Source organism: Octodon degus, unplaced genomic scaffold, assembly GCF_000260255.1.
Source record: "Octodon degus isolate 3935 unplaced genomic scaffold, OctDeg1.0 scaffold00200, whole genome shotgun sequence".
NCBI lineage: Eukaryota > Metazoa > Chordata > Mammalia > Rodentia > Octodontidae > Octodon > Octodon degus.
The window spans coordinates 932,747-947,733 of record NW_004524776.1 but is presented as its reverse complement, the minus strand read 5'-3'; the positions used below and the strand labels follow the sequence as shown (position 1 = coordinate 947,733).

At 37.2% G+C, this 14,987-nt stretch overlaps 1 protein-coding gene across 4 annotated transcripts in view; it reads right to left on the bottom strand.

The window, feature by feature from the left end:
* Positions 1 to 14,987, bottom strand: part of Smg1 (SMG1, nonsense mediated mRNA decay associated PI3K related kinase) — a 103,352-nt gene that overhangs the window by 57,579 nt on the left and 30,786 nt on the right. For 3 of the 4 annotated variants that reach the window (XM_023704659.1, XM_004644488.3, XM_023704662.1), the window contains 9 exons: positions 13,708 to 13,868; positions 12,855 to 13,010; positions 11,018 to 11,154; positions 8,627 to 8,685; positions 7,258 to 7,471; positions 3,960 to 4,085; positions 3,260 to 3,332; positions 1,529 to 1,626; positions 414 to 587 (listed from right to left, as the gene is read on the bottom strand). In XM_023704659.1, the coding sequence (XP_023560427.1) occupies positions 414 to 587; positions 1,529 to 1,626; positions 3,260 to 3,332; positions 3,960 to 4,085; positions 7,258 to 7,471; positions 8,627 to 8,685; positions 11,018 to 11,154; positions 12,855 to 13,010; positions 13,708 to 13,868 (1,198 nt within the window). The remainder of the gene's footprint in view (positions 1 to 413; positions 588 to 1,528; positions 1,627 to 3,259; positions 3,333 to 3,959; positions 4,086 to 7,257; positions 7,472 to 8,626; positions 8,686 to 11,017; positions 11,155 to 12,854; positions 13,011 to 13,707; positions 13,869 to 14,987) is intronic. The other variant, XM_023704661.1, reaches the window with a different exon arrangement.

Sequence of the window (14,987 nt, the reverse complement as noted above, 5' to 3'; positions counted from 1 at the left end):
GATTGAACTCAGGCCCTTGCACTTGCCAGGGAAGCACTTACTCCACTGAGCCATCTCTACGGCCCCAGTATATATTTTTAATTCATGTATTTCTATTAAAAAACATAAAACACAAACAATTACATTTTAAAACTATGCATGGTAAAAAGAACGGGTCTCTGAAGGAACTCCTAAGAGAAATGTGCACCGATATTTAAAACTTTAGAGTGGCCCTTTTATCATGAGTCTGGCAAGAAGAGATCAGAGTAGGAGGAAGGCAGAATACAGTAGGTTTCCCTAATTTTCTGGCTAAGAAAGTAACCAGACACATAGCATACATAAATGCCTAATGAAAGCAGAACTACTAAGAGGACACTAGGTACAACATGAAAACATTTCTGTTTTGAGTGACACTTTAAACTGAAGATACTTACATCTGTTACATATGCCTCAGTAATTGGAGGACCCCGGATTGGGCTGAAGCGCTCCCCAATACTCCTCACCACAGTACTGAATACCCGGAGAAGTGCTGCCAGCTTTGGTAATGATACAGAAGGAGGAGGAACATCTTCATCCACAGATTCCCCAGAGGCTACATGGCTGAGGTCCTACACATTAATTCACAGCATTTTTACATAAGTAGTAACACTGTTCACTTTTATAAAATCTCCCAAACCTTAATTCAACTAATTTTAGAACTAGACTTTTTACAAATTAAAGAGGAGTTAGACCAATGGGTTTTATGTGATTATTTTTTAGAAGACCAAACAAAAGCCAATTTCTTGGGGAAATAGCATCCTGCTCTAATACAAATATGTATCAGTGAAAAATGAATCCTAATATATACTCATTACATGTAGGTCTAACTGAAGCCTGAAATTTTTACCATTCCTAAATTGTTTTTTTGCCAAAAGCTCATTCTAGGTTTTCTTAGAACCACAAATTAAGAAAACAGACATTCTACACTAATGTGCCTGTGAAAAATCAAAAAGGAAAACGCTTAAAAATTATGAAACAACCTACAGATTTATAATTTAGTTGCAGAAGTAAGATATAATTGAAGGGGCTGGGGAGATGGCTCAGTAGAATAAGCGCTTTCTTGGCAAGCCCAAGGGCCTGAGTTCAATCCCCAGTTCCACCGAAGGGGGAAAAAAGATATAATTGAAATAAACAGCCAGGGATAGTGGCACACACCTATAATCCCACATACTGGAAGGTGTAGGCAGAAGGATCCCAATCTCATTCCCAATTTGACAGAAGCCTAGACAACATGAGACTGTCTCAAAATAAAAATTAAAAGGGCCATGAGTGTGCCACAGTGACAGAACACCTCTGGATTCAATCCCTAATACTGAAAAAAATAAAACAGAAAAAGATTACCCCTCAAAAGATGACATCTTAGAACCAATACATCTATGGACAGGACATGTGACTACCAAAGGGAAAATGTCTCTAAGTCTAACAGCGTTTCAGATTTTGATTTTTCTGTTGCTATTGTTTTTTCCTTAACTGGTATCTTAAAAAATAGTATGACTTTCTACACACTCACCTCAGCATATGCCTCCATGTCTTCAAGAAACTGACCAAGAAGAGTGGTAGAAAATGCAAGGTCAGCCACCCAAAATGGCTCCAAGCTCTGCAACCACCCTTGGAATCACAAGAAATTTTGAAAGAGGACAGTATATCCAAAATTTTAAAATTTCCAAAATTTGATTTCAAGGCTTTTAAATCTAAAACATGCCCTAGATCATGAAATTACTAATATTAAACATGGTGATCATAAATAACCAATCATGATTATAAACCTCAATACTGTAAAAATTAACACTCTGGAAATTAAAATTTAAGTCATACACCCTTACTATATTTATTTAATGTATTTAGTACAGGGTCCTCAGGGTCTCACTACGTAGACTGGACTCATTCTCCTGTTTTCAGCTTCCCAAGCACTGGGATTACAGGCGTGCGCCACCACTCCCAGTCTTAATCGCCGTCTCAAATGCACCCCAGGGGTGGAGCCGCATGGGGATGGAACCCCAGCTGCTGTGCTCTGCCAAAGCAGGTGCTTTAGTCTGCTGAGCTAACTGGCCAGCCCTTGCCCTTAGTTTTCAATCAGATTTAATATCCATACTGTCATATGACTTAACACAAATGCTACCATCTACCCTCAGCCAGGCTTATTAACCTACATTTAGCCAACAAAAGTACGAATTCAACTTCACAACAGAAATGAAACGGCATCATTTTCACTGGCAAATCCCATTTTCAGAAGATTACTACAGCAAATAGGCTACAAGAGGTCCAGGGAGATAGCTCAGTGGCATAAGTGTCTGCCTAGCAAGCACAAGGTCCTGAGTTTGATTCCCAGTACCTCCCCCCCAAAAAAAACCATAAAAGATGGACTTCGGTGGCATGTGCCTGTAATTCCACTTCCTTAGGAGGCTGAGGGAGGAGGATTACAAGTTCAAGGCTAGCTTGGACAACTTATCGAGACCTCCTCTGAAAAAAAAAGAGGGAATATAGCTGAGCAGCAGAGCCCTTGCCAAGCATGCTCGTGGCCCTCAAGTTCAATTCCTAATATCACAAAAAAAATGCAACAGATCAGTGCCTCTGAGTTGGGCAGTCATTCACCTAAATCTGAAATAAACAAAGCCAAAAAATACTGATCATTTATAGTAATTCCACAAAATATTTTCTTCTTTAAATAATCAAAGAACCCAAAAAAGAAAATCACAGTATCTTCTGAGTATCACCACCATTTTATCTTCTCCCACCATTGGCTACAAATGACTTTAGTATTCTAAATTTTTGACAAATCCAACATTAAAATCTGTACTTACCCTACTTACCTACATATTTCCCTCTGAAAAAAATCAACTTAGCTAACAAGTGATTTATTTATTTATTTATTTATTTTAATGTATTTAGTACAGGACCTACAGGGTCTCACCACACAGATTAGACTTGTAGTGATCCTTTCTGTTTTTCAGCCTCCCAAGTGCTGGGATTACAGACCCAACAACACCACACCCAGTCGCAATCCTCAGCAAGCCCCGGGGGCAAGGCTGGCACAGGAGGCTGGGGATGAAACCCTGGCCCCTGCATCTGCCTAAGCTGGCGCTTTAATTTGCTGAGCTATCTGCCCGGCGCTGAGATGTTCATTTGTAATAACCAATATATTTTCCTAAAGCAATTAGTTTTCTTGGATTATTATTCACAGTTGGTCTTTGGTGATCTACCAAATTCTTTAAATGACTGGTATATGCTAAAAAAAACTTACCAGACACCTGCTGTGTGAGCGAAGGTTTCTGAGTATGATCTATGTGCCATCCCACTAATATATCAACCGTATCCTTAATGAGACAAAAAGGCCAATCATTTTAAGGTCTTTTTTTTTTTTTCCTGTAGAATTATTTCATTAAATCATAAATGTATAACAGCTTCTTAACTCTATACATGCACTTAAATTTTTTTACAGGAAAAATGTTATGTCTTATTACATCATGATCCTGGCTAATAGCTTTTCAAAACTTTGAGAAAAATCTTAAAAGTTTCACATGTCACCTGAAACTTACAAATTTAACATTATTAAAGAAGGATTGCTATTTCACTTGACTATTTACAGTAAAGGCCCTAGAAAAATCATTTTTGTTCAGTCAGCTTAACACCACAGTAGCTGAAAGAGGGGGAGGAAGGATGCCAGAGAATAAGGGTACTGAGTTAATATGTTGATGAAGTATTTTATCTTAGGTAACTTAAGATACTGCAATGTCAGAAAGAAAAATGATGTAATTTTATTCTCATAAAAGCAATATTGTTGCACCATTCAACAGTGGAACCACAATCACTGCTATGACATTCAGAGATGCAGAGCATTGCTTTCCGATTCCCCACATCCCTCCCTCTCTCCCTCCTCCTCCCTGTCGCCCTCCCTTTCCTCCCCTTACCCTATCAATGGAGAAGCAGCATGGAGAACTCACCCTAAAATTAGTGCTGAAAATATGAGGGTAACATCGAGCCACTAAAAGAATGCACTTAACACATTTGCAAAGTAATTCTGGTGTATCCACATTCTCAAGAATAGACTGTAGGCTGGTCATTACAAGCTAAAAAACAAGAGTTGCAAATCATGAATTTTTAACAATATAGGAAGAAAAGAAGTAAGTCATGTTGTTTGCTAGAAACTACACCTACAACTGACATATAATACCAAAGTAAATAATGTTTTAGGGAAAATAATATTTGATGCCTTTTTTTTTTTTTTTTTTGCAGAACCAGGGATTGAACTCAGGCCCTTGCGCTTGCCAGGGAAGCGCTTATTTCACTGAGCCATCTCCCCAGCTCCTTTGATGCCATTTAGCTGTTAAGTTGAAAACAAATACTACTCTGTAACATCCATCAACATTATTCCTTTAATATTGATTAGTCTACGTAACATACTTTTACGTTAAGTGCTCTGTTTGATACCCTAGCTGTGACTAAATTTCAAATACTTCTATGCCCAGGAGACTATTTTCTTTGAACTACCACAATTATTTCCTACTTAAAATGTAGATCAAGTGCCTGCCTAATGTTTTAGAACAAAGTTTATGTAATATGCTTCAAATGCCAATGACTTAGGACTAGAGAGCATCATATATAAATGACATGCAGATTGTGTTACCACTATACATACAGTGTCTAAAAAAAAAAACACACACATACTTCAACATTTCACCATACTAGTAAATATCTGGAAGCTAATGGCCATCACTTTGAGAACCTTTTGTAACTGTACAGGCCAAAAGTAACTTGTATTAGTGTCATTATGACACCTCAATAAACTTAGCATTAAAATATTTGAACAAGTTTTCTTTTCTTCATGTACTTGGAGGGGGCAGACTCTGCGTTCTTTGATACAGAGCATACCACTGAGGAATACTTTGCAGTTATTAAACACCATTACCCTCCCCAAAAGAAAGGATTTTTAAAATAAGAATGCTATAAATGTAAGAAATGCCAGAATAGAACACCAACATTCAGTAATGGTCAATATTCCCTGTTAATTCTTGCACTGAGAGAAGCTAAGACAGCAGTATGATAAATTTGAGCCCAGCCTGGGCAACTTGGCAAGACACTGCCTCAAAAAATAAAAAATGAAAATAAATAAATAGATAAAAATAAAAATAAAAAATGAACTGATGTAGCTCAGTGCAAAGGCTCTGGGTTCAATCCCAGTATCATAAAACAAACCAATATCTAGAAGGTTCAGAGGTATATCCACATTACCAATTCCAAAGAAAGAAAACTTAAGTTTCCAAAAATGGGAAGCTGCAGTGATAATTACCTCAACCTGGTGACCAAATACTGCCTGCCAGAGTGGGACAATATGGTATTATGCACCTACTGGTGTAAGACTATATTAATAACAGACCTAATAAGTACTTGTGCCCAAAATGGTGAAACTGACTCTAGTCAATAAGAAAGAATAAAAACACAAAAATACAGCATACCACAAAATAAGAGCTACAAAAAAAGTGAGAAGCTATTCTAAATTTAGTTATACCACCAAAGACAATGTTTAATTTTGATGACCTCAAACTTGAGATTTAAAAGTCATGTTATAGACATTTTCAGAAATTTTAATATGAAAAAACATATATATAAATTCATTTTCTCAGGTATGATTATAGTATTTGTTATATAAGACTAGACTTATTCTAAGGATACAGTATTGTGGGGTGAACTGTCATGCTGTATATAATTTATCTTCAAATGGCTCAACAACAAAGCATACTGTGGAAGGAAAACACTGGAGGAGAATGTTCATTGACTGGGGTTAGGACAGCTCAGTGGCAGCACACTTACAAGGTCCTGGGCTTAATGTCCAGTACCCCCTACTCCCTGTCCAACAGTTAATAAATGATTAATCTAGGTGAGGCAGAAATGAGTATTACTGTACTGTCCCATACATTCTCCTGTGGACTTGAAATTTTTCACGGGTTGGGGAGATGGCTCAGTGGAATAAGCGCTTCCCTGACAAGTGCAAGGGCCTGAGTTCAATCCCTGGTTCCTCACAAAAAAAAAAAAAAAAAAGAAAGAAAAGAAATTTTTCACAGTAAGAACTGTTCATGCCAGGAGATGTTGGTGCACAGCTGTAATCCCAACACATACAGAGTTGAGGCAGGAAGACTGCACCTCTGTAATTTGGCAAGATCCTGTCTCAAAAATAAAAAAATAAAAAGGGGCTAGAGATGTTGTTTACTGGTGGAATGCCCTGGATTCAATCCTAAATACCACAAAAAAGGAAATATTCATAATATAAAAACTATATGCCAAACTATTCCTACATAGAAAGCATGAAGGTATATGCCTATACCTACAGTACTTAAGAAGCTGAGGCAGGAGGAATGCCTCAAGTTAACGACTAGCCAGAACCATACAGTGTGACACTGTTCAAAACAAAGAACAAAAACAAAATTCAACTTGATGTTGTGCTGCTTCCTTTCTGTAATGGCCTGAAATTTTTCTAAGAACCACTATTATTGGGAAAATGAACTTTCCAAAATGGGAGTCACAAGGAGACAGATCTTTTGTAAATGGAAAGGGACCAAGACGGAGAGAGAAAAGAGGGGAAGGAGTCATAAAAAGAATTAAATTGTATTATACACATCTACTATTCCTCACAATGATGCATTCATTATGTATACAAACATAATAAAATTAAATAGCAGTCATTCCCCACAGCTTTTATAAAATGCTAACAACATCCCACATTAGCTCAACAAAAATTCAGTTAAAATCTTGCTAAATTGAAAATGAACTTTTCAATACATTCAGATACACAACAGTGAAGTAAGATGAAAGAAAACTGGTACTCACTTATATGTAAATTGTTTTTATGTCACTTAAATTAGAATTTTTGGCATACTGCCAAGCCTGAAAACTTAAGAAGCCCAGCTGTGATATTTAGCTTTGTCTCCCTCAAAATACATGAAAGCTCCTGTCCATCTCTTCTAGAAGACCTCCTATTTTCAAATCTATAAATTATTTTAATATTAAATAATTTCCAAGGCAAGCTTCTGGAAACTGAAGACAAATTTTTTAACCTAACTTATACCTAGCTTTATCATGTATCTTTTACTCATACTCTAAAAGAGGACTTTTATGTATATCATATTTACTACCAGTAGATAATCCCTAAGTCACCCCATCCTTAAGTTTTCTTTCAAACTTCCTCCAAGGACACATTAAGGACAATCTTCCCAAGTATTAACATCAATTTCCCCCAGATCTTACCTGCATTACAGATGAAAAGGCTTTCTTTTCTCCTACAGTCTCTAGTGCTTTGTAGGTGGCACATAAGTAGAGGAGTTTAACTTCATCTTTTGCAGATGAGCTAAATTTGCTAAAAATCCATTTGAAAATCTTCTCAGCCTCATAGCTCAGAGAAGCACAAAGAAGGCCAAGACAGCAAGCTCCCTCCTGTCTCAACTCCTGAAGCAATTTGCTACTGTGTTTATTGTAATGCAAAAGAAACAAAACACATATAAAAGGCAAAGCTTTCAAATATGACAAGAATGATACATCTTACAAAAGAATGTTTTAGATGTTATTTTCAAAAATTTTAAATGATTTTTTTTAAGTTCAAATTACATAAAGTTTGAAATTTTGCCCACTCTTAAGTACTGTATGCTCTATCCTACAATGCTGAAAACTACATTTGTTAAATGTTAGATTTTCTTCTATAGAATCAATTATTAACAAATAAGGAAAGGTTTATAAAATCTAAAACTGAGGTTTCAAATTCCATTTCAAACTAAATGACTCATAAAAAAGGGCTAAAAGGCCCAGCGAGATAGCTCAGCAGACTAGGTGCCTGCTCAGGCAAGCACAGGGACTGGGGTTCCATTCCCGCACCACATGCTGTCCCACCCCCACCCTCTAACCCCTCCTCAAGTGCTGGGGACGCTGTAAAACAGGAAGATCACTACGAGTCTGAGCTGCGTAGTGGGGGGACTTTAGACAACGTTGGTAACTACAGTCCATATAGTATTCAAAACCTAATTATTAAAAAATAAAAAATGGCAATACATACATAAATTTAAAAGTATAACAGCATTAATTTAAGCATAATATGTAACTATATAAAATACATGATTTATAACCTTCTGGGTTTCACTCTGTATATCTTTAAGAACCCCAGAGATTATTTAAATTTAGTTTTGCTCAAAAGACACTCCCTTTCATCAGTACTCTCTAAGCAGTTTTGAAAATTACTGTTTACTAATGGCATTTGTTCGTGCCTTCATTGAGTTTATGTCATTCAACAAGTCAACATGCAATTACTTAAGTGAGCACACTAAAAAAAAAAAAAAAGAGAAAGTACTCCCTATCCAGCATTTCCATTTGCATTCAACGGTAACAGGTACATAATACAGAGTATAGAGATATGAGGACTTAGTAAAATATCAAATGTTTTATAAACAAAGAAAATGGACATTAGTTGTATAATTTTTAGTTATTATGGAGGCCGGGGATATAGTTCAGCGACACAGCACCTGCCTGACACACGCAAGGTCCTGGGTTCAATTCCAGGTAACCTCCCCCAAATTATATAAATACATAAAATAAAATTATTTTTAAAAATCTACCCATTATTACTTACCTTTCATTAAGCACATCATGTACAGCAGCCAAGATATTATCCAACTGTTTAACTAGTACCTTTGAAACAAACATTTATAAAAATTTTAAATTTTTATCTTTTAAGAATAACACTGTACATAATTTTTCTCTTCCCCTCTAAATTATAATTAAACAGCAACTTAATTTATTTCCAATCACCAATCAGCATATATCAGAACTGTCAGGTTTTCATTAGACTAAGAAATTTATCCGCAGGAAACATGGCGGTGTAATCATATTTGGCAATAAACTCAAAACTTATCTTACTTGAAGTAACTTTTTAAATGATTTTACAGAGAGATAAAGAGAGATGAAATAAAGCAATATGTAAAGCAGCAATGACAAAATTTAGATGACAGACATATGAGGTCATCTGGAATGATTTAAAATTCTTTCAGAGCAGTATGAAGAAGAAGTGAGGACGACCCCCGGGCCGCCCAAAGCTGCACGCCGCTGCATCTCGTGTCTAGCGCCTGTGACCTGCCGCCGTCGCCACCATGCCCAAGAGAAAGGCCGAAGGGGATGCTAAAGGTGATAAAGCCAAGGTGAAGGATGAACCACAGAGAAGATCTGCAAGGTTGTCTGCTAAACCAGCTCCTCCAAAGCCAGAGCCCAAGCCTAAAAAGGCGCCAGCAAAGAAGGGAGAGAAGGTACCCAAAGGGAAAAAGGGAAAAGCTGATGCCAGCAAGGATGGAAATAACCCTGCAGAAAATGGAGATGCCAAAACAGACCAGGCACAAAAAGCTGAAGGTGCTGGAGATGCCAAGTGAAGTGTGTGCATTTTTGATAACTGTGTACTTCTGGTGACTGTACAGTTTGAAATACTATTTTTTATCAAGTTTTATAAAAATGCAGAATTTTGTTTTACTTTTTTTTTTAAGCTGTGTTGTTAGCACACAGAACACTTCATTGTTGTTTTGGGGGGAAGGAGCATATGTCAGTAGTACAATGTCTCCAAAGCTGGATTGATGTGGGGAAGGTGCCTTTCCCTGCTGGTTTTGAGAGACTTCCTCTTGGCTCCCAGGAGGAGGGATTCCCTGATGTTACACATGTGGCCACTTTGGCATAAATGCCTTGTGGTACGGGACAGCTCCCAGTTCATTTTATGTCCTCCTTTCCTCTGCCATCAGCATAGGCTTAACTCCCTTAAGCCCAGAGACCTATTGGGATCTAATTCCCAAAAGTGATGTTACCAGTGTGTCAGGCAATCTGGACTTGCCAGTAATGTTGAGGTGGTGTCCCACAAGAACAATTGATTTCTTTTTTCTAGACTGTGGATCTTCAGATTGATAATTCTGCCATTTTCATTTCCCGAAAGTCAGGGTCGGCTTGTGAAAAGTTGTTAAACAACATGCTAAATGTGAAATGTCAACCCTCACTCTAAACTTTCCGTACTTCAGAGCCTCAAATGCAGACTTCATTGGATTTTATAGTGGCTTTCTGATTTTTGGTAGTCCATCCAAGAAGGGAGTTTGAAAGTTGTCGTATACTGTTAAAGATTGTGTGCCCATGTCCTGCCTGAAATACCATGATTGTTTATGAAAAGTATCTTTAATAAAGCTGGATACAGTTTGGCTTGGGAAAAAAAAAAAAAATTCTTTCAACCTGCTGCATACTTAAAACTGTTCATAATAATTTTTTTTTTTTTTTTTTTTTTTTTTGTGGAACCGGGGATTGAACTCCAGGCCCTTGTGCTTGCCAGGCGAGCGCTTTTTCCACTGAGCCATCTCCCCGGCCCCTCATAATAAAATTTGGCAAAGAATGTTATTGGCCTCACTATACTATTCTTATTTATCCAGAACATCAAGTTCTTAATTTAACATTAGAAAAACGGCACTGAATACAGAAGTTTTTCACTCATTTTCTGTCCTGACCACCAGACCAAACTTGATCAAAAACAAAACATGTGCCCCATACTCTATATTTCATGTATTTTTAAAAAAGAGAAAGTCTGTCCTGCAAAAGAAAAATTCTGAGGACAGCAGGATTATCCATGAGATAAAATTTGTTACAAATTAAAAGCACTTTAGTTGGGTTTGGTGGCATATGCTTATAATCCTCACATTTGGGGGCTGAGGCAGGAAGATCGCTGCAAGTCTAAAGCTAACCTAAGCTACGCAGTGAATTCAAGGCCAGTCTCTTAGTGAGACCCTGTCTGAAAAAGATCAGAAGCATTTTACTGCATCAGGTACCAATGTAGATCTGACAATGGGTAGCTAAGTTATACAAGGAATTCTATATCACTGTAATATAGGCCCAGTAAGAGTGGAATAATTTTTTATCTTACCTTAGAAGCCACTTTTCCCTCCTTAAGGCACTGCAGTTAACTTTAGTCTATTACGTTCAACAATTCTAAACACACTGTACTCACCAGCTTATTTTCTGGTTGCTGAATAAATTCTTTCAACTGCTTTACAGTAGCCAGTCTTCGGTCTCTGTCGTCTTCCCGGGTAATCCTCCGAAGAAGATTAGACAGTCGAGACTCATCAGAATAAGACATCGATCGCTCTGTGAATATAAATATTTTGTTGCCTTTGAGTATAAATAAACATAGAAAGATTATAGTACAAATATTTTTGAGTGTATTAACATTCATAGTTCAAGAGAAAATAAACAAGAGTTCCTGTCATTTCTCTATTCATTTCTATATACCAAGGCATAACAGTGCCTGGCCCTACGCTGATAGGCCCCCCTTAAAAGATTCCTGAAAAAAAAAAGAATGAAATCCTAAGCAAACAGAATTCTCCAAAGGACTGAGAGAGAAAAAAACCAAAGTTTAGAAAATTTCTGGCAAGTCTATTCCAATGTTTTTCAATATCCAGGTAAAGAGAATGGGCTGTCAGGTCAGACAGTGCATGCTTGTAGTCCCAGCTACCTACAAAGATCACTGGAGTCCACAAGTTCAAGACCTCCCTGGTAACAGCAAGATCATATCAGAAAACAAAATCTTAACAACTAAAAGAGAATGGGTATAGATACATAATTTTCAGGAATTATATCTCAATCAGATATAAACAAAGTATATGCTTCTACTTTTCACCTAAGTCTCCCATTGTAGGAGAACTTCTTACTCAACTTTCATTTCTCTAGAACAAAGTTTTAGTGACATATTCAGTTCTACAAATACCTGTTATTCAGTACATGAAAAGTATGCCACCACAGGAAAAGTAGCAGGCCCAGGAAGAAACAAGATTTATAAATCTCTGGCCCATGGAATATTTTGGTAGAAATGGCCACCCCACATGTCATTAGGCTATCAGCGAAGAAATCTGTTATTTTTATTTTTTGGCCTAATTGGGGAACTGATCTCATTCCCTATTGAGCTATCTGCCCAGTCCTAGAAATCTTTGTTGTACGCCTAGTTCTGTCAATGCATTACTGTGAGCCACTAAGAAAGCAGAATTGGGCTGAATTAGCTTTACAGTCACTTTCTAGCTTTTAAAATATAGTAAACCTAAACCTATAATCACTAATAAGGAACAGTACAGGCTTTTATTTAGTTATACTTCTATAATCTTATAAAAAAGAAATCAGTTTTTTAAGTCATATGCAAAAAAAGCTATGTGTATAAAGATGTTTACCACCACACACAATACACGTGGGGGAGGAGCATCACAAACTACATACTCAACAAAGCATATAAATCAAAAATCTCAATTTCACACTAAGCTTTACTAATAAATTAATCTTGAATTATCAAAGCACTTTACCCACAGAGTAGCACTTGCATTGTAAGGTATACAGTGATATGGGTACATTTAACTATAGAAAAAGTCCTACTCTGTATACAGGACTTTCGGTATACACTGCCCATTCAAGTCTCCTAGTAAATGAGGAAGGCTTTTAAGATCTTATATAGGGCTGGGGAGATGGCTCAGCAGCATAAGCGCCTGCCTGGCAGGCACAGGTCCTGGTAGCTCAAAAAAACCAACCAGCCAAACAAACAAAAAAGTCCCAACTTATACAGCCCTCTAAAACTTTCTTGTGGGAAACATTTCACAGAAAAAGAATGTAAACTTTTACTGGCATATTTTGTAGCTCAACGTAAATAATTTATTCACACTTGTGCAAAGCATTATTAGTAAGTCAGGCATTCAGGATAAAAGGAGAAACCAAAAAAAAAAAAAAAAAAAAAAGGAGATACAGGTCAGGTCTTAGAAGACTCTGTGGAGGTACATGTTGTTGGTCCCAAGTTTTCTGAGCCTTACCCTGTGATTTCCTCATGTCTTTGGTGGCTAATGCACGACTGCCATGCTGAACACTGGTGAACTCAGGGCTGGTCACATTGTTAACCCTCAGCTCTTGCCCCAACGACTTCCGACCATAAGTATTTTCCCCAGATCCTCCATTGACACTGTAGCCACCTAAAAACAGCAACATTTACATTATTTTGTTAGGGTTCTTTATTTCACTCTATCAGTTCCCCACAGTTCAAAACTTTACTACCCATCCACAACAAAAACAGCTTTAGTTTGTCCTACTTTTCCTCTGTGTTATCTGCCTTGAAATAATTTTGGTTCCTCCACTGGAATATAAAAAAAATGAGAGCTAAATTAAGTTAGATCTTGTACTTTGTTTAAAAAATAAGATTTTTTAAAGTGTAGCAGACAAGCACAGGGACCGGGTTTTGATCCTAGGCATCATGTGCCGAGCTGATGCCAGCCTCACCCCGGGCATGCTGAGCTGGCCACCAAGAGCAGGCGTGGTGGCACACACCTGTAATCTCAGCACTTGGGAGGCTGAAAAGAGGAGGACTGTTACAAGTTCAAGCTGTATAGTGAGACCCTGCACCAAATATATAAAATCTAGAGGAGAGACAGCAATCTGAAGAACCTTCTGCAATAGGGACAGTATCACACATTTTCAGCAAATATACATGTAAATATTGTATATGTTAAAAAATGACAAAGTGGGTAAACTTATGAAGTCTTCAGAAATAACTTCATTTGTTACCTATCTTTTAAGTATCTTAGAAGAAAGAGGTGGGGGAAGGAAGAAGAAAAGGGAAACAGGTAAGATTAAAAAAAATTCAAGCACTGAGGGAAAAAAATATATAAATACCCTTTTCGTCATTCTGTATGTCAGCATGGACTCTGGTATCATCATGCCTTTGCCGAGACACCACAACTGAATTTGAAGGTTGCAGTCCATAAGAAGAAGAACCCCTATCTCTTGATGAAGAGTATTTTAAAGTATCTGTTTCGGCTGATGCACTATCAGTTCTGTAAAGAGACAGAAGCACAGGATTAGAACTTAGCCAAACATCTTAAGTCTTTTTTTTATACAAGTCTTTCTCTTCTTCCTACTTTTTACATTCAAACATTACTGTAATATATAAGCACCATTGTCTAACAAGTCATCTTTCACCCAAGAAGAGACTATCAACAGATCAATTGTCAGCTATTTAGTCTCTTCTAAAGACTCATTCATAAATATAAATAACTACAAGGATCAGAGTCACCAAATCATCCTACTTTGCTCAGGACTTTACTAGTACTAGAAGTTTCCTGATATAGGCAAAATGGAACAATTAGTCATTCCAGCCCAACATTCTCTTCTCAGGATGGGATTTTTAAAAGTAATTCTTTCTACTAAACTCTCCCTCCAGCAGAGGGCTAAGGGGTTTAAAAAACAAACAAAACCCAGCTTTCAAGTTATAAAAATAAAAATGTTGGCACCATATCAGGCAGATACAATGTGCCACTGAAGTATTTTAAAGCACTGTCCTAACCTCTTAATCAAATCCTTAATTTAATTACTTTTTTGGCAAACATATTTGAAAGCAAGCTCAAAAAGATATAAGAACACAGTAGTTGTAAAGTAAGCCGATGTTTATGTACTGCAATACTACAGACCTCACTGAAGACAATGTCAAGAGTATCAATTAAAACTACAAAGTGAGGAAATAAAGTTTTAAGAAAACAAGGTATCACAGATCCAGTTTATATTAGCATTGTTTAGAATAATACCTGATATTTGGATTTTAACAAACAAGTAGTACAGTCCAGGGTAAAATCAGCAGACTAAGTCAAGTATAAGCTCTAATCTATTCTATTCATTAACATCCTCATCAATAAGAGAAACAAGCTACAAAATTTCTCATGAGTATTATTCTTCCAACCACCAATCATAAACTGTCAAGGAAAAAAAAGCATTCTATTATATATAGAAAATGCAGGGCTGGGGAGACAGCTCAGTGATCTAAGCACCTGCCTGGCAAGCACAAAGATCTGGGTTCAATGCCCGTACCCAACGCCAGCCCTGGAACCCTGGGAGCGCCATGCTGGCCCAAAACTGGGTGTGACGGTGCACACCTGTAATCCCAGCGCTGGGAAGGCTGA